General features: G+C 58.0%; 1 protein-coding gene and 1 long non-coding RNA gene across 8 annotated transcripts in view; one reads left to right on the top strand and one right to left on the bottom strand.

Moving 5' to 3' along the window:
• Positions 1-21,893, bottom strand: part of SLC12A7 (solute carrier family 12 member 7) — a 99,786-nt gene extending 77,893 nt beyond the window's left edge. For 3 of the 7 annotated variants that reach the window (XM_037015436.2, XM_037015427.2, XM_037015433.2), the window contains exon 1: positions 21,668-21,889. In XM_037015436.2, the coding sequence (XP_036871331.2) occupies positions 21,668-21,857 (190 nt within the window). In that variant the 5' untranslated portion in view covers positions 21,858-21,889. Of the gene's footprint in view, positions 1-21,667 lie in introns of all 7 variants that reach the window. The other 4 variants (XM_037015429.2, XM_037015428.2, XM_037015431.2 and 1 more) reach the window with 4 other exon arrangements.
• A 1,040-nt stretch (positions 21,894-22,933) lies between these two features.
• On the top strand, positions 22,934-25,018 carry LOC118971871 (uncharacterized). Its single transcript, XR_005060583.2, has 3 exons — positions 22,934-23,057; positions 23,787-23,848; positions 24,836-25,018. It is a non-coding gene; the product is annotated as an uncharacterized lncRNA (long non-coding RNA).
• Positions 25,019-25,437: the final 419 nt, after the last annotated feature.

Genomic DNA, 25,437 nt, shown 5'->3' with positions numbered 1-25,437 from the left:
CCACCCTCTCCAGGACTTCTCTAACTTCCCAACCCGAGGTTCTGTCTCCGTTAAACACTCCCTCCCCTCCCCAGCCCTGCCATCTACTTTCTGTCTCTGTGGACCCAGGGATCCATGCTGTGACCTGTGCCAGGATTTCCTTCCTTGTGAAGGCTGAGGAGCACTCCACTGTGTGGCTGGGCCACTGTTTGCCCATCCATCAGAGGACACCTGGGTTTTTTCTGCCTTTTGGCTGCTGTGAATCTTTTTGTTTTACTAGCTGATTTCCCCCGTGTAGAGTGATACAGAAGATTTTCTAGCATTTTTACCTAAGTACAAAGTAAAAGCATTTAAAGTACATCACCCTTTTGGTAAGAATCACACAACCTGCGCACAGCCTCTCTGGGAGGAGGCGGAGCAGCTCAGCGGGCGGAGGGAAGGGCTTGCGCCAATGCTGCCCCAAGCTGTCCACACTTCAGAGTGTGTGCCAGCATTGCCGAGACAAAAATACTTTACAATCATTTACATTAAACAGCTGCTGCTGTCCAGAGATAAGCAGGTCATACTCTGTGCCTAGGGCGATGATTTCTACCCTATTATTACCCACAGCGCAGATAAGGTGACCTATAGCCTGTCCCCAAAGACACACCCATGGTCCCATGAGGTGGGGACTGCTCCAGGGTTTCAGATTCTCCATGGAGAAGGGATCCAGGGCCACCTCAGACTCCCAGCCCAGAGGAGGGGAGACCAATGCCCACTGGGTCCTATACCTCGGGGGTCCTGCCAGCTAACGACACCAGCCACCTTGCCCCCAGAAGCATAGAGAAGCTGACATCAGGGGATGTCAGCAGATAAATGAATAAAGCCTCCTGGCCAGCCCTCCTTCCCCTGCAGAGGGGCAGCTGCTCAGCCAGGGGACAAGGCTGACAACTGAGGTCCAGGGGTCAGCATGCCCACAGTGGTCTCTGGGCTGGGCCCTCTGGGGCTCTCTGTGCACGGCTCTGGGGACATGCGCGTGTGTGTGTCGGCCCACCCAGTGGAGCCCGGCGGCCAAGGGCATGCACACACTCAGTCATGGTTGGCTCTGCCCACTTTCTCCCAGCTGGCTGAAGCACCGCCTTATTTTAGACCTCAGATATCTCCTTGGCAAACGCAACCAGAATCCACTTCTTTTTCTTGACTTTCTTCTATTCCATCAAGAGGAGAGAAAAAGGGAAGCACATTTGATCAATCGTTTCTGAGTTTATAACTATGTCTTGGCTTGATTACTTCATTCAGACCTTAAACGTTTGGCCTGAATCACTGGACAACAGACAGGAACCTGGTACACAGCGCACAGCTCTCTGTAGAGGACCACGTTCTGTGTAAATACCACAGGCTACTCATTTCTATATTCTTGGGGCAATGAGTTAAAAATACACTTTCAAAATAAGCTGATTGCCACTGAAGCACACCAAGGTCACAGGGGCCTCACAGGCCGAATCCACAACCGGCCCCCAGCAAAGAACCAGGTCCTCTAGGGGCCGACCTCACAGGTCAAAGCAGGCAACGCACAGGTGATGGTGTGGACGTGGATGGGAAGTAACAGTGGAAAGCTGGGCTGCCCAGGACTGCCCTTTGCCCACCTGCTCCTTAGGAGAAAGGCGCACTGACCAGGCAAAGCCACGGCAGATTTGCAGCCGCCTGGGGTGGCCGAGTGGCAGGTGAGGCAGCCACAGGGAGCCAGAGGCCAGAGGCCACCAGGGTATCCACAGCGCTCAAGAGAAGGACTGCACGCCCACAAGAACAGCCTTCAGAAATGAGGGCAAAATAGACATTTCCAGACAGACAAAACCCGGGAGAAGTCTCCCCAGGCTGCAGGCAAATGGCTCCTGATGGAGGCTCAGAGATACAGCAGAGGCTGAGGAGGTGGCCAGTCAGGACACAGGCGGGTAAGACAGCAACCGCGGTGCAGGGTGCAGTTTGAGTGTGGGAGACATTAACACATGTGTAGACTTGAACTGCAAAACAACAGTGAATCAGGAGTGGGGGAGGCACAGGGTCCTGGCTGCGGGCTGGGAGGTAGTGCTTCATCCAGACAGAAGCAGCTGAGAGCAGGGTCGCCGAGAACAGGAGCGTGTAACTAACATGCCATGGAGGGAGAAAGTGGACTAGTAAAAATGCATATTAAACAGCAAAAAAGGCAGGAAAGGGGGGCCCCAAGCCAACTCCAACCGGATCAACACCGTGGCTGATTAGTGCCTCCATCAACATGCACTCTGATGACACGGTCACAAACAGTGAAAACAGCAGAACTAACTAAAGACATAGGCACTTCGTGCTAACAGCTGGAGATTTTTTTTAATTAGCAAATGCTCCCTTCTTTTTTTTTTTTTTTTTTTTTTTGGTAACAACAATAAAATTCTGTATAGGGGACTCAATGCACAATCATTAATAACCCCAAGCCTAACTCAACAGTCTCCAATCTTCTGAAGCATAACGAACAAGTTCTTACATAGTGAATAAGTTCTTACATGGTGAACAGTGCAAGGGCAGTCATATCACAGAAACTTTCGGTTTTGATCACGCATCATGAACTATAAACAATCAAGTCAGATACGATTATTCATTTGATTTTTATACTTGATTTATATGTGAATCCCACATTTCTCCCATATTATTATTTTTTTTAAATAAAATGCTGAAGTGGTAGGTAGATGCAAGATAAAGGTAGAAAACATAATTTAGTGCTGTAAGAGGGCAAATGTAGATGATCAGGTGTGTGCCTATAGACTAAGTATTAATCCAAGCTAGACAAGGGCAACAAAACATCCACGGACGCAGAAGATTTCTCTCAAAACAGGGGGGGTGAGGTTCTAAGCCTCACCTCTGTTGATCCCCAATTTCTCACCTGATGACCCCCCTGCGACTGTGCCTGTCTTAGGTTGTTCCTCCCTTGAGGAATCTTACCCGTCCCTGGCTAACCAGCTGTCTTCTGGGGCCATACAGGGAAATGTAAAGTTGGTAGGTGAGAAAGAAGCAATATTCTTTAAAAAGGTTAGCTTTTTACTTCTCTGCAGATTTATGCCCTGTGGCTTCTATGCCCAGCATTTATCTTGAGGTATCTTTACCACTTGGAAGAATTATGATACTCGGTAATTTTCGATATGAGGCACGAATTCTACTAAAGGGTTATAATTAGGAAAGAAGAAAAGCTATAGAAGTAGCAGACGGAAGAAAACATGGGAAGACTGATTATTTCTTTGACATAACTTCTTGTAGAGTAACATAAGCATGTATAGGTTTTAACAAACTACTAATTAAATTGCATACACACACTAACAGAATAGGAATACAGCTACATAACCAAAGCAGACCTACAATTACCAGCCATCTCCAGTGAAACCAAGAAAACCAGTTAAGTACCCTAGGCATTTGTGAAAACTTATCAATGATATGATGGATATTGTCTAACTGAATTTGAATAGTTTGAGAACAATCAGACAAATTAAAACCACACATTCCTGGGAACTGTTCACATCCCATATGTTCTTTTAACAGTAGATAGTCTATGGTCACACGATTTAGCTGGAGATTTTTAAGACGCCTCTCTCAATAACAGAGAGAATGGGTGGACAAAAAAAAGAAAAACAATCAGTAGAGATAAAGAAAACTTGAATCACATGTGTAATAAGATCGACCTGATCAGCACTAGAGCATGCACTCAGGAACTGCACATGCATATTCTCCCCAGTGCTCACAGACATCTGGCCACACGGACCAAATTCTTGACCATAACACAGATCTCTGCCCATTTCCAAGAAGGGAGGGACAGAGTGGGATCACAGGGAGGTGAAGCAGGAGGTCAGAGGGAGAGAGATTGTCTGCAAATACCCTGGGCACTTGGAAGTCAAGCAGTGTGTTTCAAGAGATGAGCTGAAGACGAAACCACCACTGAAACATAGTATTTTGAACCGAGTGATAATGAAATTACAACTTTTCAAACCTGTGAGACGCAGCTAACACCATATGCTATGAAACTGTCACCAGAGCAGATGCTGCAAAGATCACCAAGACAGTATAGAGGGTCAGACTGTGTCCCCCTAGAAGGTATGTGGAAGTCCTGACCCCAGCAGCTGTGGGTGCAGCCTTATTTGGAAATAGGGGCTTTGCAGATATGATCAAGGTTAAGGTGAGACCGTCCTGGAGTAGGGTGGCTGCCATCCAATAAGTTATAAGAAATACAATTGTTCCCAGGTGTATTTGATCTTTGTCCATAGTTCCTGAAAACACTGCAGTCTTATAGGTGAAATGGGGGTCTTGTTATGTTAAGAAGAGACTTTTGGACCCCACCCAAGGGTGGGGGGGGTGGAGGCTGAATCAGCCAATGGCCAAAGATTTAGTCAATCATAACCACGCAGTGAAGCCCCCACAAAACTCAGAGCGTCCCACTCTCTCGGGTCCTGCTTCTCCATCAGTGCTTCCGTGCTGGGGGGACCAGACACCTCCCTTTATTCGGGACCCCACCCTGTGTCTCTTCATCTCGCTGTTACCTCGTATCCTTTACAGTAACCTTTATTAAACTGGTAAACCTGATTTCCTGAGTTCTGTGAGCTGCTCTAGCAAATTAACGGAACCTAAGGGGGAGGTCGTGGGAACCTCCGATCTGTAGCTGGTAGGTCAGAAGCACAGGGAACTGCCTGGGCTTGTGACTGGCTTCTGGGGTGTGGGGTGGGGGCAGTCTTATAGGATGGAGCCAGCCCTTAACCTGGGAATCTGGTGCTGTCTCTGGGCAGCTAGTGTCACAACTGAATTGAGTCCTTGGACACCCTGCTGGTGGTGCTGGAGAATCGCCTGGTGTTGTGCACGAGAAGACCTGCGCACACGTGCATGTACACACACACACACACACACACATACACACACACACACAGAGGCATTGGAACTGGGTCTGGGAACCCGAAGTGGTTGTGTGTGAAGAAAACACAGGGGCCCTGACCCAGCATGACTGTGGCCTTCATCGGACAGATGCTCTGAAGGCCCCAGGAGGCATGGGGAGGGTTGTGTGGTCATGCAGGCAGACGGTAGGGAAGAACCACCAGCGCAGGGACACCTGGAGCCCCAGCCGCCGGAAGGCAGAGGAGAGGCCCCTGCAGGGTGTCTGGAGGGAGCCCCCATCTTGATCCAGGACTGTGACCTCCAGACTGAGCAGATACATTCCAGTGTTCTAAGCTACCAGTCTGTGATAATCTGTTGCAGTAGCCCCAAGAAATTGATACAGATAGTAAGAAGATATGAATAATTTGGAGATAATAATTTTGTAATTGTGCATGAAATAGACAAGTTGTTTGGGAAACACAGCCTACAAAAATTTACACAAGAATAAATAGAAGCTCTGAATAGTACTATGTCTCATACAGAAATAAAATCTGTAATTTAAAACCTTCACACACACAGAGGCCCAGCTGGCTCGGGGCTGGGAAATTTTTTCAAATACTTAAGGAAGAAATAGCACCGATTATATTTAACTTTTTCAGATAGTTTTTATAAAATAAGGAATATTGCCTAACTAACTCATTTTATCAAATTACATCTGTCATCAAAGATCTGAAGATAAGGCTGCACCCCATGAAAACACCCAAAATGCTCTGAATTAGGGGGTCATGCTGTACTTCTCACCTGGAGGTGGTTACGCATACATATTCACCTTCTGGTTGTTCTAGAAGAGATAAAATAGGAGTGAGCAGTTGTGGGGACCACGGTACATGTCGGTGCATGCTTACTTAAAAATTGTGTGTCCGTCAGGAAGTGAGCAGTGGATGGGGACAGCAGCCTCAGCTCCCGGCTTCAAGAGAACTGAACGTAGTTGGCAGTCTGCCCCATGCCAATGAGTCTCAGCTGGACAGGGGTCAGGGCCAGCCCAGAATCCAGGGAAACCAAGGTCACTTGCCTGAGTTGCCTAGATAAAGTCTTTGTCCTGAAGCATGAATTACAGAATCTGAGCAAGGGGCTGTTATGTAGAACACGGTCCGGGAGGCATGGTGCAGACCAGACATCCTCACTTCTCAAAAATAAAGATGTGAACAGGTACGAGGTTGGCCAGTGGGCCCGCGGAGGAGGCCTACCCTCTCAGCCGACCCCAGCCTGCCAAGTCTCCTGAGACCCTGGGATAGCTCAGCACTGACACCACAAACAGAGGTTCCTTCCCCTTCATCTCCTTGAAAGAAGGTTCTAGAATTAGCCTGCTCAGATGAGGAAATGTGTCTTGACCCCACTCCCGTCTAGTGTTCAGCACAGTGCCCGCTTGCCCCCAGTAAAATCTGCTAAGTGACACTGGTCTGTGAGGACCAGCCCTGCCATGGGCAGGAGGCCAGAGGCAGACACCTCGGAGGCCTGGTCCCCGTCAGTCCCCACTGGGCCGCAGTGGAGTGGGTGAGCACGAGCGTGTGTCCACTCAGGACCCCACTTTTCCTGGGGCACAGCCACGTGTCCTGGACACAAGGGCATCTCTCAAGAGTCCTCTCACAGCTGTGACCCGTCCGTTGGTCCCCAGTCCATTCCTGGGGCTTGGTGCCCGGGTTGTGCTGACTGGAGTCCCACCCTGCCTCAGGGAAAGCCATGCCTCTCACCTCCGCTGGACGCCCCACATGGATGCTCCCAGGCAGTACCAGGTCCAGCAATGGTGGACAGTCAGCACCCTGTCGGGGCAAATACAGCCACTGCTGGGCTCTGTGGCCAAGTGTCATACTCGCTGAAAGGGTGGGAGGTCTGGGGCCCGGGCTTCCCCCAGGACAAGGAAGCTCGGCCCCCGCCTCTTGGGAAGGATGGTGCATGAGGTGTGAAGGGGATCATGGAGATGCGGGCGCTGTGGGCAGGCAGCGCCATGGCTGTAGTGTTAGGGATGTTTCTGGAGGGCAAGGGTGCGGGCAGGGAGGGCAAGGGTGTGGGCAGGGAGGGGTGGGATGAGGCTGCAGAAGGTCTGCCGGGGCGTGGAGATGGCCCACGAGGACTCTGGCTCCAGAAAAACCTGTTGGCGAGCACCTGGGGCTCCGAAGGCCCCAAGGCCTGATCAGGGTGGACTGACCAGAGGTCGGTGTGTCATGGCGAGAGTTCATGGAGAAAGCAGGGTGTTCTGGGGTGGCTGTGGGGACGGCTGCATGGCATGGGGCTGTGCTTAATGACCCGAACTGTACACCTAGAGGAGGTTAAGGTGGCAATTTGTTTATTTTGTATATTTTGCCACAATTAGGAAATAAATTTTAAAAACCTGTGCAGTTTCAACTAAGAAAGTCTGAGGGTGGAGGGGGCTGTGGTGTCCTCCCTGACCCTCGTTCCCTCACCGTGAAGCCAGAGGGGGCCCCAGATGTGCCAGTGACCCCCACCTGTGACCCCTAGATGTAGGGTCTCAGGGAGCCTCAGCACCCACCTCAGGCATCACCAGGAAAGTCACCAGGGGACCATGTGGGGCCCATCAGAGACCCAAGGCCCAGGACACCCGGCTTTCCCGGGATGAGGTGCAGAGCCAGGCTCCCCTCCTCTCACCCTGTGTCTTTCCTGTGGTGTGTGGCCCGAGAAACCAGTGGCCCAGAGACCCCAGTGCAGGGGCGTGGCTCCAGATGCCTGGCCTGCACAGGCCGCCTCGACCCCGAATGCCATGGGCCTGAGTCAGGGGCTGGGTCAAAGTTGCCACACAAATACATGGGTGCCCCTTGGGGACAGTCACAGCACAGATTCTGGGTCATACGATTGGCAGGAGCAGCAGGAAAGTAAAAGGCTCCGACTGGGACGACACCCACGGCCACCACCGGCCCTGATCCCAGGGCACTGCTCTGCTCCTCTGCCAGAGACCCAGTAATTCAGGAGGAGCAGCAGCCACTGTCGTCGGAAGCTGGACATCGGCCGTCACTGTCACCTGATTCCTGGGCAGGTGAGCTTACAGGCCTGGGCTCAGGCCACTGGGCACTTCTCCATTTCTCCCAAAAAACGGAAGTTAAAAACACCAAGAAGACTTTGATGTCTTCCATAATTTTATCTCTGGATCTAGATAAAATATCCTGAGAATCACCTAAAACTGTCCACGTTTGGTATATGAGCCTTAGCTGCAGTGGAGACTCTTCACTTCCCCCATCAAGGGATCTGAGTCAGCAGCCCAGATCCTCTGGAATCTTCTAGAGGTCACAGCACTCACTTTGGCTAGGTGATGATGGGCAGGTCCCCCAGATGAGGTGGCCTCCCAGGTGTGGTGGGCCCCAGGTGTGGTGGGCCCCCAGGTGAGGGTGTCCCCCAGGTGAGGCAGGCCCCCAGGTGAGGGTGGCTCCCAGGTGTGGTGGGTCCTCAGGTAAGGGTGTCCCCCAGGTGAGGCAGGTCCCCAGGTGAGGGTGTCCCCCAGGTGTTGTGGGCCCCAGGTGAGGGTTGAGGGTGTCCCCCAGGTGAGGCAGGTCCCCAGGTGAGGGTGTCCCCTAGGTGTCATGGGCCCCAGGTGAGGCAGGCCCCCAGGTGAGGCTGGCACTGAGGGGCCTGTGGGGCATTAGGGGCAGCATCATGGGGCTCTGTGCCCCAGCGCCTGGGAGGGGCCCTCTGCACATAGGGGTAAGGCCCCCCCAAGGGTCTTGAAGTGTGGGGAGAGGGCTCACGGGCCGAAGGCTCTGAAGCCCCCAGCTGCATGCAGGGCCTCCCAAACCTGCCCCAGACCCGCCCTTGTGGCCCCTTAGCTGTCTGGGGAGGAAGGAGAGAAGCTCCATCTTGTGTGGATGTGCAGCCTTGGGCATGAGCAGGGCAGGAGAGACCAGCCTCTGCCTCAGGGAGGAGGCAGCTCAGGGGCCTGGGGGTGGCAGGGAGCCCTGGCAGGTGGTCTGGGGCTGCGTCAGGCCCAGGGTGCTGGTGGGGCCCGAAGAAGAGACACCTGAGCCTACCTGGGGGCCTGCCACACCTGGGGGCCACCCCCACTTGGGGGTGCACCTGTGGCAGGATGGGGGAGGGTACTGGAGTGTGGCTGAGGTTGGACTGAACTTCCCGGAATTCCCCCTTTGACCCTGCAGCTCCTGGCAGGGTGGGGAGGAGGGGCGATGACAAGGGTCTGGCATGGTGAACTGGCCTCGGAGGTGAGTCAGGGACAGGGCAGCCCCCAGGGACCCAGGCCGGAGGCAGAGCTTGGGCTCCAGGGCAGGCGACTCGGGACCCCAGACTTTAGGTCCCCTCACCACGGGGCCAGGGTCCGCCCCCACCCCCTGCTGGCCATCCTCTTACTTGCCCAAATGGTCACCTGGAGGCCAGGGGCCCTGGGCCCCACCCTGAAGTCTGGGGGGCCCTGGCCAGCACTGAGGGTGGAGCTTGCCAGGATGCAGAGGAAACCCATGTGGGAACCACTGGCAGCCTCCTGGGGTGGTGGGCTGTGTGACCCCCAGGACATCTGAGACTCAGGGCCCCCCACCAGCCGGGCAGGGCCATTTGTGCAGATGCCCCACCCCGCCCTGTTCTGCTTTCTGCCTCTTTCTTCCCCTCTCCAAAAACCCAGGGAGTGAGGGCCTCACCCATTCTCTGGAGCACGCCCATATTGTCTCAAAGCCTCCACACATCTCAGCTTTTCGGGTGTCTCCCCCTGGGACCCAGGGAGCATCACTGCGTCCTAAAACCAGCTCTCCTCGGCATGTGTGGCCACAGGGCACCTGATGGGGTTGCCAGGCAAACAGGGTTCTTGTTGAATTCAAATTTCAGGCAAATACTGGCTTTTGTTTTGGTATGAATTCCTGCACATTGCTTATACCAGTGTCTGCAGCCAGACTTCAGGGGGCCTCCTGTGTCGCTGTCTGCTGGGTCTGGCACCCTGCACCAGGCAGCCGGGAGGGTGTAGGTGGACACAGCCCACAACACCTCCTAAGTGCTGCATCCCACCCGCCACCTCTCCAATGGAGGGGAAGATTTTCCAAGGCCAGCCTTCAGGTTCCCGGGGACCTTGCCCCCCAGCGCCTGGGGAGACAATCAGGTGAGGGCCGGGTGCTTGGCTGAGCAGTTGGGTGCATGTTTCATCAGTTTTTATCGCCAACAGGACCTCGAGCAAGAAGGTCAAGGACACATGGCACAGGGGCAGGGGACAGGCAGGGGATGGCAGGAAGGGTGTAGGAGCCTCTGGCTGCAGCTGGGATACCACTGACCAGGGTCCGCACAGCAGGCGGCACAGTGCCACCCTGGAGTGTGATGGAGGTGGGAGCCCAAGGTGCCCTAGCGAGGCTCCTGCTGCTCCACCCTTGAGTTTTGAGATTCCCTCTGCTGTGGTCCCTCAAGGAAATCAGAGGCTGGGGCCAGCCCGGGCAGCCTGGCAGCTCGCAGACCACGCCCGTGGTCACTGTCAGTCAGCTTTCCAAGTACTCCCCTGGCAGCTGAGTCAGGCCCCTACCAACCAAGGCCACAGCCTGGACAGGCTGGCTGGAGGCCCCAGCTGCAGGTGGTGGTGAGGGCTCTTGTGCTGGCCACTGTGCCCCCCTGTGCAGCAGGAAGAGAGGCTTAGGGGGGCCCCCAACCTGCTCCACACTCAGCCGTACAGCTTGTTCTCAGGTCAGACTGCCAGACCCCCCAGAGTCAGAATCTAACACGTGCCCAGAAGCATCTAGAAATTCCTGGAAGCTCGTGCTGCTGCTGCTCTGGATCCCCTCCAGCTCTAGTTCTGTGATCCCGGAGCAGCTGCATGTTTCTGGGCCAAACGCCTGAACCCCTAGATGTCCTTCATCAAGGACACAGACGACGACAGTGCTGCCAGGGACAGGGAGCAACCGGAACCCTCCCGTGAGGCCAACAGGGAGGGAAGTGCGGCCGCAGTGGAAGGCAGTGTGCAGGGTTTGCAAAATGCTGCAGGTAGAAATAGCACAGAGCCCGGAAATCCCACCTCTGGGTCTGTCCTGGAAGAGCTGAGAGCAGGCCCGGGATTCTCACACACCGTGTTCACGTAGCACAATTTACAACAGATGCAGCATGGAAGCAACACAAGTGCCCATCGATGGATGAACGGGGAGCATGGCTTGGTCCATCTACACAGCGGAGCATCGTTCAGCCTGCAGAGGGTGTCCAGGCCCTGCCACAGCACACTGGACCCCGAGGACACTGTGCCCGTGGACCAGCCAGTCACAAGACAAACCCTGGGTCCCTCATCCAAGGCCCCTGGAGGAGGCAGATCCACAGAGACAGAAAGTGGACGGTGGGGTCGGGGAGGGGAGGGGGTGAGTGTGGTGGGCAGAGCTTCAGTTTGGGGAGATGGAAAGTCCCGTGGTGGTGGGGACGCTGCACGACATGTGAATGTGCTTCACGCCCTGAGCCGCGCACTTGACGTGGCTAAGATGGTAAATCTTGTTATGGGTCTCTCACCACAATAAAACTCAGAGCTTCTAGGCATGGCAGGGTATGGTGGGAGGTCCACAGGGGAGTGGGGTGTGCATGAGGACAGTGCTGCCGGAGCCCTTGCCTGTGTGCATACCACGCTGGGTGGTGCTTTACCAGCAGCACACGAGCTCAAACCGCAGTCCCTGCTGGGCAGGTCATGACAGCCCTCTGGCCTCAGGGATGAGCAGCGGCCACAGGATCACAGGGGCAAGAGCAGGCCCAAGGCTAGTGGGGCGGCTAAGATGCGCGAGGAGGCCTGGCCTCACCCCTGAGCTGACACTGCTGTCCAGCACCCGGGGTCAGATGGTGGCCCCAGTCGCCTGGGGTGTGGATCCCGCAGGCCTCTCATTTCACCCAGGATCAGAGTCTGAGCAGCCGGGCAGCCTTGGGAACAGGAACACGAACATGCACAAGGAGTGGAAGGAAGGACCCTCCTCCTTTGGGGTCCTCTCTGCACCCCCAAGGTGTGACCTCCCATTCTGTACACGGTGGGCAGGTAGGTGCCCACAGCACGAGGCTGGCGCCCTCCTCTGCTCGGCTCCACCAGAGTCCAGTCATTCCTAGCGGGGCCCGGGGCAGCACGGACCTACCCCAGCCTCCCCAGCTCTGGGAGGGGACGGGGATGAGGGAGAGACACTGGCACTGAGGGGGGTTGCTCCAGGCCTGAATCTTCATAACAAGAAAACTGAAGACATGCCTCTGAGGCAGGAGGAAGTGAAGGGCGTCCAGGGACCAGCAGTAAGGCAGCAGGGTGTTCCGGAGCCTTCACACAGACACCCTCGGCATGCGTGGGACTGCCACGCTGGACTCGGGCACATCACGTCCTCCCATTTAAAGAAACGGAAGGACCTCGCACACCCAGATCCGGCTCTGCTCACTGTGCCAAACCTGCCCCCTCGGTCCTGACTTCCCACACTCTCCGCCCCGAGCACACGGGGAGCCGTGGGTGGCCTTGCTGGTGCGCCCCAGCTTTATTGATGGGCACTGCCCATGGCTGGCTGGTTTGGAGGGCCCCAAGCCAATGCCTGGGGCGGGCCCTGGGGGTGTAGGAGGCACAGCCTGGCCCCTGCTCCCTCCCTCTTCAGATGTGCAGCCAAGTGAGAGGTCAGTTCACAGCTCCGTAAACTCACGCGAGCGTGTTCACGAGTGAAGAGCAGTGACAGCAGATGGCTCAGCCCACGGCCCCGAGCCCGATTCCCGAGCCCCTCAGCTCCTGGATGAGATACAGAACCACTGCTGGGTCCCCAGCCCATCCTAGGGCAGGCCCCGGCCCAGGGCCTATGCTACTGTCCCTGGGCTGGACACCAAGCAGTCAAGGCCCTTCTCGCTCACTCAGCACAAGTAGGAGCCCAGATCCAACCGGGAGGCAGCGCCATCCGGGAGCCAGCTCCTTGCAGAGCACCAATCCATCCCACCAGCACCTGGTTCAGGGCCTGGCACTTGGTAGGGGACCCACACTTCCTGGCCTTGTTGACCTGTCAAGTTGAGCTGGTCCCACAGGGTCAACTCAGCTTTGTCTGGAAGATGGGGGCCCCTCCTGGGGATGACCACGCAATCACACACCTTTGTGGGGTGGTCTTGGTCTGAGGGGTTTGTCCAGCCCTGTCAGCCCAAAAAGAGGGGAGACTGAGCCCACAAATGCACCAACATAGTGGTGGAGATGAGCACCATCAACCCAAACTTGCGGTGATCTGGTGCCGTCTTGTGGGATTTCAAGAGAGCAAAGCCCTCCACCTGTCTGCTCGGTTAAATTTGCACATGGCACTTGCTGGCTGGTGTGGCTCAGTGCATTAAGACGAGAGGAGCTGGGCTGGAGCAGCGTGGCCGGCATGGTGTGCCTCCCGGCCTTCCATGTCCCTCGACACGGGTGGGCTCTGTGCCCCTGACGCCAGTCAGGACCCTCCCAGCTGCTTCTGAAGCTACCACCCATCCATGGGTGGGGACACGCACCATGCTGGGCTCCCAAGGAAGGCGTGTGACCAGATGTGAGCAAAGTTCAAATGCCTGGTGGAGATAAAGTGCACGGGGCAGCCCAGGGACAGGGTAGGGTGCCTCCCTCTCAATTTCAGGGAACATGTCTACTTTTGTAAAGGCAGCCACTGATTTACAAGCTCATTCAGCTTCTCTGGGTGGCGGGGACTCTGGGTGGCCTGTGCTCTGTGGCACATCTGGGGGTTGTGGGAGGAGCAGTGAGGCCTCCAGTGCTGGCTCAGTAGGGGGAACCCCAGGGAGCCGTGTGGAGCCTGCGCTGGAAGGAGCTTTGGTGCTCCAGACACAGCGCTCGGGCAGGCCCACCTGCCCCTGCTGGCAGCAGGCGCACAGGCTCCCTCCGGGGGAGCCTAAGCCTGGGGTCCAGGGGTCCCAGGGCTGCGCTCCCTGCTCCTCCAGCTAAACTCCAGCTCCCTGCTCCTAAACGGATGCGGAGCAGTGTGGCTGGGCCTCCCTGTGGCCAGGATCCTGGTGCCGCCCGCTCTTCTCAGCTGGTCCAGGGGGACCTGAGCTCATGGGTCTCCAGGCAACGGGAGGCCCAGCCCCAGGGGAGGGCTCCGGGCTGCCCGAGAGGGGCTCAGAGTGACCTCGGGGGACCATGGCAGGAGGCAGTTCAGGGGGAGCCTCCTGGGGGATCAGGGAAGAGCGGGGATAGGGGCATCGGCGTGGTCTCTGAGGAGGCCTGGCTGAGACAGGCAGTCCGGCGGGTGACATTCACCTCCACTTAGGTGAAACAGGCCCCACAGGTGGCAGGCAGCTCAGCCGGCACACATTCAGGTCTCCTTTCCCCAAAGCTGGAGGCCCAGATCTAGGCATCCCAGGGCTGGCCTCTCCCCAGGCGCTCTCCTTGGCGCACGGGGGGCCAGTCCTTGGCCTGAGCATCGTCCTTACAGTCTGGAGGCATAAATTTAACCAGGGCAAGAGGGGCCTTCCTCCCCCACCACGGGGATGATGACTGACGGCACCTGCACCCTTTATCATCCTGTCTGTGTACATACTTATCAGCCACAGTTGGCATTTGCTGGCAGGTTCACAGGTCACCAGGCTGGGGTGGAGGTGGGGTGCCAAAATTAAAGATGGGCTGCAGAGGATGATGCACAGGGCCTGTCTGCCTGAGTAAGTCGGGAGAAGACCCTAACCCCATGTATCCCATCCACTGTCTTTCTCCATTTTTAGGAACATTATGATGACACAAAGCTGGCTGTGTCTCATCTCGGAATCATAACGGCATTTGTGCAGCTCAAGATTATTTGTAAAGTAAACCACATGTTCAGCCACTTAAAATTGACTTCATGATGCCCACAGTGGCAGTGAGCACAGTAGGTCAGGGACTCCTGGCCCCATGGCAGAGAGGCATGCTCAGTCGTGGTGCTGGTGAAACCTGACCACATCTCTCCACAGAAACACCACCAAAATGCAGCAGCTGGCTGCAAGTTACAGAGAAAATGCAAAACACCTTGAAGGGCTGGTGAACAGATACCCAGGCCTGCGTGGGCATGAAGAACGATGGCCAGAAATGAGCTCACTGACAGCTGGGAGTCCCATCGCCAGAAGCTAAGCCATCTATTGGTTTTATAACACAGTTGTAAAGAAATTAGAGTCAAAGAATAAAAAAGATAAAGGCATTTCTCTTTAGAAAAGTATGTGCAATACGCTGAGATGAAGGTGTGAAACATCATGCACACCATGGCAACAGGTGTGTGCATGATGCGTGTCCCTGAGCACACACAGCAGCCACTCCTGGGCACCTCCTCTCACTGTTGCGATGGTAGGTCTGATGTGCCGGCTTCGTGGGCCGTGGTCCTGGAGGGCGGGTCAGACGCTGCTCTGGAAGCTCCTGGGAATGTGCTCGCATGAGACCAACGTTCAAGGTGGTAGGCGGAGCCAGGCAGGTCACCCTCCCAAACCAGGGCCGTGTCCAGTCGGTCAGAGGCCCGAATGGAACAGAGGCTGACCTCCCCGAGCAGGTAGGGGTCCTGCCAGCAGATGGCCTGTGGGCTGCAGTGCGGCATGTCCCTGGGTCTGCGGCCCGCTCGCCCCCTTGCAGCCTTGGGCTCACCAAGCCACAACTGCATGAGCCAGGTCCCTAAAGTCTGTCTCCCTGCACACACCCTCTTGGTTCTGCTCTCTCGGCCCCAGGGAGGCACTTTCACATTCTCTCGGTGCCACCGGTTGGCACCAATGCCCAGCAAGGCTTTTGGGGAACTTCCCAGGGCACTGAGTGCCCACAGGGGCCCAGTCAGCCCCAGTGGGTGTGGTGTTCAGACTGGACTGCTGCAGAAGGAAGGGGTCTGGGTCCCCCACACCCAGTGAGGGTGGGTGGGGTTGGGGAGCTGTGTCTCCCTGGCCCCTGATGACAATGTGGAGCATGCCTTGTCCCCTCACTCCCTGGGTGGGTGCGGGAGCAAGAAGGTGACGCATGGCATTGTTTTCAAACTGTCTGATGCGAGGACGCTGGTGTGATGGCAGCCCTCCTGGGGCGGGAGAAACCTCACTCGAGCACATACCCACACATGCATACACACACATGCACACTCCCTGTCCCACCTGTCTCGCAGTGGCTGATCTTGCCTCAGTCGAGGTGCACAGGCCCCTCTGAGGGCTCGGGCTGGAGAGCAGGTTGGGCTTGGCATGAGAAGGGGCCGTCCCAGGCGGCAGCCCCCTTTTGGAATCTGAAGGCAGGTGCCAGCCAGCAGCCATTTTTCCCCTTTAGGACCATCCTGGAAGGGTCATACAGGGTGTTATTTAAAACAGGGAGATCCCTGGGGAAAATATCTCTGTCCAGAATCTTAACTCACACCTTGCAGAGGAAGATTCAGATTAGGAGGGGCCCACTCCTCGGGAAGACTGCGGGGGGTGGGGACTGACTCAATCAAATTGCCCTCCTCCCAGAAACAGGAGACCCTCAGGCCCTGGGAGGGACAGGGAGGGAGAGGGATTTAGTTTCCTTATGGACCTTCTTTCCTTCTTGATATTTTTTTTCCTGGTATTTTTCTTACTGTATTCAAGCATATATAACATAAAACTTAATATTTCCAGCCACAGTTCAATTCAAGCACCTTCACGTGCTGTGCAGTGTCCCCCCCACCACAGGACTTTCCATCTCCCCAAACCGAAGCTCTGTCCCCAGTGTACACTTACCCCCTCCGTCCCCTCCCCTCCCAGCCCCACCATCCACTTTCTGTCTCTGTGGATCTGCCTCCTCCAGGGACCTCGGATGAGGGACACAGGATTTGTCTTTTGTGACTGGCTGGTCCACGGACACAGTGTCCTTGGGGTCCAGCGTGCCGTGGCGGGTCCGGAACTCCCTCCTCTTTAAGGCTGATATTCCACTGTATGGCGATTCCACACCTCCTTTACCCATTTTCTGTCCATGGGCACTTGTGCTGCTAACACCCTCTGGCTGCTGCACACACCCATGTGCAGATCTACGCCCATGTGCCTTTCAGTCCCTTTGCATCATGTGTCAGAGTGCAAGTGCCAAGCCACACGGCGAGTCTACATTCACCTTTGCAAGGACCTGCCAGGCTGTGTTCCTCAGTGGCTGCACCATTTTATACTCTCACCAGGCACACCTGAGGGTTCTGATTGCTCCACATCCTCACCAACACTTGTAATTTTCTTCGTTCCATAGAAGCTGCCCTCATGGGTGTGAGGTGGGGTCTCCCTGTGGGGTTGGTCTGCATTCCCTGAGGACCAGGGATGCTGAGTCTTTCCATGGCTTCCTGGGCACCTGTAAGTCTCCTCTGGAGAAACGTCTACTCCAGTCCTTTGCCCATTTTAACTGGCTTGATTCTTTGTTGTTGAGTTGTGGGAGCTCTTCACATATTCTGGACAGTGAACCTGAGCAGATTTGTAGACGTGGTCTCCGGTGGTGGACTGTCCTCTTAGCGTCCTCTGAGGCACGCTTGCATTTTTAGCCCTGTGTCTGCAGTCACATTTTAACTGCCCCCAACATGTTTGTAGGTAGCCAGCATCTGTGGATGCACACTGAAATCCCCAGCCTCACTCCTGGGGACAGAGGCCTGGCTGGGAGAAGCGAGGGAAGGGCAGCTGGCACCCCAGTGGAGGCCACCCCCAGGGCAGCAGGAGGGCAGTGCTGGGCAGAAGGGCAGCCCCTCTGAGGTCCTGAGCCTGCCCCCATGGCCTCCCAGTGGGCTAAGGACTTTGGTATGGCTGCCTGAACACCCAGACTCTCATGTAATTTTTATGTAAAAGGGAGTTGGTACCTCAAAACCCGTGACACCCCCCCATGGAAAAGAGGCCCAACTGAGCAGAAAGCATCAGAGAAATCGGAGTGTTAAGCCATGTTTGGTGAGAACTCTGCCGGGGCAGAGTCACAAAGCTGTGAGTGCCTGGGCGGTGTGGCTCTGTGAGGAGGTCAGATCAACTCATGGGCCCTACCATAAAATATTTAAGCCAAAGGGAAACAGCCTGCCCAGCGGGGTGGCGGGCTCTCTGACACCAGAGCCGGCTGGCCTCACCTCGGCAGTGAGGGGGACAGGCGGCAGGCTGTGGACCCGCACTCCAACGGGAGACCCAACTCGCCCAGGGAAAGACGGCTTCTGCCTGAGACACTCCCGAGGAGAAACCTATGGCCAGACTCCCTGTGCGAAGGCCAGGCCCACGAACGACATCATGTGATGCACAGACGCCCTGCCTGGGCTGGGAGGCAGGCTCTCTGGGGTCCTTGGACCGGCAGAGGGCACCTCGCTGAGAGCAGGCTGACTTCCCAGAGCACAGAGGCACCGGAGGCCAGGGCTTCACTCTGGAGCTTGGCACAGTTGGGCCAGCAGGCAGTGTCTGAGGATGGCTGGGCCTCATCCTGTCGGCGTCACCACATCCCCTTCGTCCCCACCACTCTGCACCCCTGAGCCTGAGCTTTCAAACTACAGCAGCGTCACAGCTGGGTGGTCAGCCTCCACCTCCTCCCTGAGCAATGAAAAACCAAGTGCATGGACACACGGATAGAACATACAGACACACAGACACACACGGACATAGGCACACGGACATAGACACACACGAACACAGACACACAGACACATACAACACACATGGACATACATACATACACAGACACACATGGACACACAGACACAGACATACAGATGTGCACGGACATAGACACACACGGACACACAGGCAGATACATACAAAACACACACACACACACATGACACATGTATAAAACACTCCCTCGAGTGTTCTGAGCAAGAGACATGCAATACTGGCCCTCAAGGCCTAACTATGAGGGGCTGTGGGACTCCCCCAGCCCCCCAGCTGTAACACCCTATTCAGAGGAAAGCAAGTGCCGGCCCTCTGATCAGGGCCTGGCCTCTGTCCCAGGGCAGGGTGTGGCCGCGAGCACACACAGGCAGGGGCTGAGGTAAGGGTCGGCCTGACCCAGGGAAGCCCTCACTGCCTGCTGGCCTCCCCAGGAGCCTGGGCAATAGAGGCAGACGTGTGGCAGGCGGGTCTCCCCAGGGCCCCTCGGCGTCAGGCCCTGTGGCCACCCGGACCTGTGGCCACCCCACTCCCACCGCAGACCTGCCTGGGCTGTCATCTGGGGTGGGACTTTAGGGACAGAGCCAGGCCGGTGCTGCTCAGGCTGCTGCCCCCGCACAGCTGAGAGCATGGCAGAGGGACTGCACGGCCTGTCCTAACACCCATGCATCTGCTCCACCCCCTCCTCCCCACCTGGGCAGCTGTAGACTGATGGTCAAGCCACCCACCTTCCCCTGGTCAGGGCAGTGCCCAACTAGACCGGGGTCCTTGGCCCCTGCTGCCCAGATGCACAGGCTGCCAGGCCCTTGTGTTCCCTTGGCAGATGTGCCCATCCTCTGGCTGGCTCTGTCAGCCCCCTCACCCAGGAGGTTGCCCCCTTCCCAGGCAGCCCCATGGAGGTGTCAGGCTGCTGTCCACAGGTCCTGACCCACAGGCTTTCAGAATCTCCCACTCAGTCTGCTTCAGGCACAGTCCACGCCAGGGCATGGAGACTGAGCAGTGTGGCCTATAGGCGGGGGTTCACAGGTGGGGGGCAGGCAGACTGTGGCTGGTGGGGCCCTCCCTGAACCTCACTGTCCTCAGGGCAGCCCCTGGCACAGTCTCTTTCCCTTTTCTCCATCCCTGTAGGTGGGTCAGGAGGGGCGTGCCCACCTCACGCCTTGCTTCTGGCCCTGGCACCCCTTTGCAGCCACCGCAGGAGCTCCCTTTCTGGGAGGAGAGGGCGAGCATGGGGACCAACCAGCAGGCTGCCCTGTTCCCGCAGACTTCGCCGCCCTCACCTCGCAGGTGCCACCCACTTGGCTGCAACCAGGGACAGGGATGCGGACACAAGGACATCGTCTATGTCCTGTCCCTCAGCAGAAAGGAGGGAGACCCCAGCACAAGGGCACGTTCTGCACAGACTCATAGGAGGGGCGCCTCTCTGCTGCAATGAAACCTTGCTTTTTTACACTTAGTTATATTGTCTTAGAGGCAGCATCAAATATCAAACATAGGTCTTCTGTTCACCAGTAGTGGGCACGACACAAAATCATTTGATCGATTGGAACTGCTCCACACCCTGGAGGTCAGCTGTCTACAGTAAAATGCAAACACGGTCAGCCCTGTGCGCGGGCACAGCCAAGGCCTTGGGCTCAGCACTTTCCACGCCTGAGGACTGGAGTGGGGCACGGATGGTGACCTGGATCCCCAGCCCTGGGGGGATGGGGACGCAGGTCTGGCCCTTGGACAACCACACACAGGAGAGTTGCCAGGTCGGCAGGATGCCCTGGCCCCATCAGCCCGTCTCCCACGTGCCACATGGAGGACTCTGGGGCAGTGCCCTCCTCCCATGTCAGCCTGAGGATGGAGACATAGCAGCCCAAGGAGAACAGAAACATAAAGACACGTGGAGACCCGAGCATGTCTCCTGACAGCAGACCCGCCCCCAGGGCACAGGCTGTCAAGCTGGGCTACGAGAGGGGCGAGGCAGAGGGGCCCAGAGAGGGGAATGGGGTCCAAGGGGGCCCTGGAGGGCCAGCCTGACCCAGCCATATGCCTGCGGGGTGCTGGGGCCAGACTGCGTGCCAAGAGAGTGCCCCTGGGGAGTCCATCTGCCAGGCAAGAGGACCCCGAGGCCCCAGGTCCTGTGGGGACCAGCAAGCCCAGGCTGGCATCCCCAGCTCCATCACCCGCGGCTGCCCGCGCACTTCAGGAAGCCTGCCCACCTGCGCCCTCTCTCTGAAGTCTCCGCTGACTCCCTTTGTCAAGCATTTCCCTCAGAACAGACAGGAAGCCTGGCACAACTGCTGAGAAATAATTAGTTGCTCTGGTTCCTAACAAATTTGTGACCTGCAGATTCACCAGCTTGCAGACAACAAGAGTGTGTTCCTGGGTCAGCAGAAGCGGACGTCTCAGCTGTCTGGAGAGTGCCCCTCAGCCCGGCCATAGTGGCTGCGGGGTGCAGAGGACCTCCAGCCTGGGGATGAGACCACAGGTCCAAACTCAGGTTCTGGAGCCCCAGAATTGGCTCCCAGGGCTAAGGGGCAACAGGGAGGAAGCAGGAGCTGAGCTCTGCCCCACCCAGAGTAACAGGTGGCCCTCCCACACCTGAGCTGGAGCTCACAGCAGAATCGGATGGAGACAGGCACAGTCCTAAAGAGGGCATCTGCACACACGCGCACACATGGGCACGGCCCCCACACCACGCAAGCCCATCGCTCACCCTGGAGGCCTGGCTCCGCTTCATCATCATCTTAAAGAACTTTCCCAGCGAATCAACAAAAGGCCAAGGTGGAAAGGAGCTGTCCCTCATGCGGGAGCACCAACTCTCCCGAGTGGGGGCACAGGAAGGGCTGCGGGCTGTCTAGGAGGCTGCGGCCAGCAGGCGAGCGGTGCCCAAGGGCTCTGTTCCCACGAGCGGCTGGGGGTCAGGCCAAGGCCCTGGACTGGGCAGGCTGGCCAGGCTTAGGGTCCGAGGCTGGGGAACACCCAGCGGACAGGCAGAGGCCGGGCAGCGGACACAGCCCCAACTCCCGTCGGAATCCGGGCGAACTGCCTGGGGGTCTCCTAGCCTCCTCCCACTCCCACACCCCCGGAGCGCGCCTTGGCCTGGATGCTCTGGCTCAAGGAGCAGCGGGGTCACAGGGCCTCCGGCGGGTACCGGCCAACCCCGCAGACAGCGAACCGGCGGCCTGCAGCGCCTCCAGGGCCCACGACGGGGCGGCAGTCAGGGTCCCCCAGGGGTGCGCCGTGCAGGCGCCACTGGCTCCATCCCAGGCTGACCCCGCGGCCACGCGCGGCCGTCCCTAGGGCGCACAGACGCGACGCCCGCCGTGAGCTGACCGGGACCCGCGGCACCTACCGTAGCGGCTCGGTTCCCGGCAGTAGCGCAGGATGGGCAGCGCGTCTGCCCGCGGCGGCTCCGGGGCGGCCGCGGGGTCTGGGTCCGGGGCCCGGCCGGGGCTGGGGCGTTGGCCGCCGCCGCCCTCGGGCCCGAGCCCCGCGTCCCCCGCTCCGCCCGCCGCGGGGGTCACCACGAAGCGCCGGGACATGGTGGCCCGGGCGCCGGCGCCGTCCCAGGGTCCCGGGCGCCGCGAAGCCGCAGGTCTCGAGGGGTTGCAGGGCGGGGCCCCGGGGCCGCTGGGGGGGCGGGGCGAGGGGCCGGCGCAGGGGAGGGGCCAGGCGCCCGGACCTGGCGCGCTCGGGATCCGAGACGGGCGCGGGGGCCGGGGAGGGGGACCGGGGAGGGGCCCCGGAGGCGGCCCGCAGCGAGGCGGGCGGGCAGGCGTCTGGAAAGGCCTTCGGACACCGGGACGGAGCTCTAGGCCAGCTTTCATTGGGGTACCCTGCCTACTCTGGGACACAGACGCCTTGATCTTGAAACTAGTTCTGCCCCTTCAGAGCAGCACAGCCTTGGGGGCTTCCCTGAAAGAGCTTGGAAATCCCCAGGGGCGTGGGTCAGCCGCCAGGGCCTGGCAGGGGAGGCACAGGCTGTGGGACGCTGGAGGCCCCTCTCTGGTCGGTGGCCAGCCTGGGGACCGCGGTGATGGGGTGCTCTGGCCGGGCAGGCGCCCGTCCCCCAGCTCCGGCCTCTGGTCCACCAGGGCTTCCAGCCCTTCGGGAGAGGAGGTCAAGCTGACTTCACGGGGCCTGGGAGGGCAGAGGGTGGGAAGGGGGAGGTGAGGCAGGCGGAGGCCCAGGTGGGAGCTGCCCACTCTCCCGTGGGCTGTCTCAACGCAGCACCGGCCATGGGCTAATAGCTGTTCACATGGCTCCCACTTTACGTTTGTTTATGCTGCACTTCACAATAACAAGTGTGTTTGACACGGCTGTTCATTCAGCACTTTACGGTGCCAGCTGTGCCCGGCCCTGCAGATGGCGTAGGGGCAGAACTGTACATTCTAGAGGGGAAAGAGCTTGGAAATCCCCAGGGGCGTGGGTCAGCTGCCAGGGCCTGACAGGGGAGGCACAGGCTATGGGAGGCTGGAGGCCCCTCTCTGGTCGGTGGCCAGCCTGGGGGACCGCGGTGATGGGGTGCTCTGGCCGGGCAGGCGCCCGTCCCCCAGCTCCGGCCTCTGGTCCACCAGGGCTTCCAGCACACCTCCAAGGAGCAGGCTGGCCCTCTGCTCCCCCAGCCCCTCGGCACAAGGCTGTGCTAGAAATCTGGAAGACTCTGGAGCTGTGCAGAAAGCAAGGGCCAACCTCAGCCTGGGTGCACGGGCCCGCTGCACCCGCCAGCCTGCTTGGTCCACGTGGGTAGTGGTCACATCCTTGAACCTGGGAGGTCTTTGGTGAATGCCTCTTGGTACTTCAGAACCCCCTGTGTGTCCAGATGGGGGTGGAGTGACTGTGTGTTGAGAAGCCAAGTGGCTCCTGATATGCCGTTACCTGCAGAAAGAAGAGATGCAAAGTATCTAGTTAGGTCTTTAAAACGCTCCAGTTTTCTAAGCCCAGTGAAGGATGAAGGAGCTGGGGGTAGGGGTGAAGGGCCGTGGATGCAGATGACCCCGGCGGTGGGGCGGAGGGTGCCAGTCACACCAGGCGGGCCAGGGGCCTCGTGCCCAAAGGCACCGGAGGCTGTCTCGTTACCTTTTCTTCTTTTCCTCTCCTTCCTTCTGTCTTGATCCATCCCCGGGGCTCAGCCCTAATCACTCAGCCAGCTGTGCCCTGGGAGACCTTCATGGGCTCATCAGGACCTGGGGCCTCCCCTTTCAGCAGCCTCTGTAAATGGGCTCGGGAAGCGAGGGTCTCCAGGGATGTCCCCCTCCTGCCAGGAGTGGGTGCCCAGGGAGTCTCTGGGAGTGAGTGAAGGGTGCGGGTAGCAAGGAAGGGATGGAGACAGAGAGACAGGGAGGGGAGACAGAAACAGAGAGAGATGGGGAGAGGGAGACAGAGACAGGTGGGAGAGACAGAGACAGACAGACACACAGGGAGCAGGAAAGCTGCCTCTCATGCTAGGATTTTCTCTTCTCCTGCACCAGGCATGCTGACTATGTCTGCTGAACTCCAGGGGGGAGGTCCTCATCCGCTGGCCCCTCTGCAGGTAAGTCCTGCGGATGCAGAGCAACCTGAGGTAAGAGGAGGAGCAGCCCCCTGCTCCACGGCCCCCAGGAACCCCTGAGCTGTTCCTGGCAGTGCACATCTGGGGCACTGTGAAGCCTTGCCTGCTGGCTCCCCGAACCTGAGCCCTGCCCATGATGAGCCACAGGGACAGATGGGGCCACACTCAGCCACAGGATAAAAAGGTGGGCACAGCCAATCACAGGGACAGACGGGGCCACGGTCAGCCATGAGGACAGACTGGGTCACCGATGTGGTCCAGGGGCTGAGCCACAGAGGCTGACAGGGCCCGGGCCCTGTGGCTGTGTTCCCTGAGTGGGCTGAGCTCTGGTCACATGCCATGGGCCTGAGGTCCATTAGTGGGGGCAGCAGGGGGGCCCACGTGGCTGGGGTCTGCTCCATGGACCCGGCACCCCTGCAGGGAGCCCGGAGCCACTACAGGCTTCTTTTGCATCTTTACTGAAGGTGTCTGTTGCCTGCTATGATGCCCTTCCCCCCATGGCTCAGTCCTGAGCCAGCACTCCTCTCCATGGCCCCCCACCCGCCAGTATTATTTTGAACCAAACTCCAGCCATCAGATGGTTTCACCTGTACATATTCAGATTATCTTTCATTTCTGGATCCAGTCCCGACCTTCCCCGTGAACAACACTCCCGGCTGCCCTCAAACACCTCACTGGAGGTCAACCTTCCCTTCCCAGGGCAGCAACCGGATCCCTGAGCCTTGGGTCTCAGGCTCCCAAAGCCATGTGTCACCTCTGTGCAAAATGCAGTGTCCTCCTGTGCGAGTGGGCAGGCCCGCCAGGCAATGAGCTGCTACGTTGGGTGCCATGCGCACTCAGGTGGGGCTCACCCGGAGGAAGGGTCCCTCAGTGCCTCGTCTGCTCTCAGCCGTAGGGATGGGCTGACGGGGGTGCTGAGTGCGGTCCTGGCCGAAGTGGAGGCGATGCCCCTCCCTCTTTCTCCCCAAGGCTGCACCTCTGCCCTGGAGCCACAGCCACTGCCTCTCCCACCAGCTCAGGCCCAAGGAGGGCCTGGCACCAGACGGCTAGCTTGAGCCACAGCGCGGACCCCTTGTGACGACAGCCTCTCCCAGGACCATACTCAGGACAGGGGCACATGGGGACTGTCTGTACTTCACACTGAATTTTCTGTCATCCTAAAGCTGCTCTAAAGAATACAGTCTATAAGGTTTAAAAAAAGTCAAATGAACAGAAAACCATATATTCAGTAAGATGCTAAACTGAGCCAGCTGGGTTATGACGTCCTGGAAGATTATATTTTCTCAGTCCTATTCTTGAGTTCCACAGCAAACATGTGACCCATTGATACCTTGGGGGGAGGCAGTGACACTACGGGGAGACCAGGGCCCAGGCTGTGACGTTCTTGGTTGCCAGGCCCTCGGCTGGCCGGAGGCAGGGTGTCCTCGCCAACAGTCGAGGCCTGTGCCAGCCCATCCCTGGAGACTGCAAGGCAGGTGTGCACCAGGTCCCATGACGCTGTGGGAGGGGCCTCTGCCTCCAGGCTCTCCCCCTGTGGGACCTGCTGGGAGAGTGTGGCCCTCACGGGCTGG

This window comes from Manis javanica, chromosome 1, assembly GCF_040802235.1.
Source record: "Manis javanica isolate MJ-LG chromosome 1, MJ_LKY, whole genome shotgun sequence".
Classification (NCBI taxonomy): Eukaryota; Metazoa; Chordata; class Mammalia; order Pholidota; family Manidae; genus Manis; species Manis javanica.
Note: the sequence above shows the minus strand (reverse complement) of the source record. Positions and strands in the feature narration are given on the sequence as shown.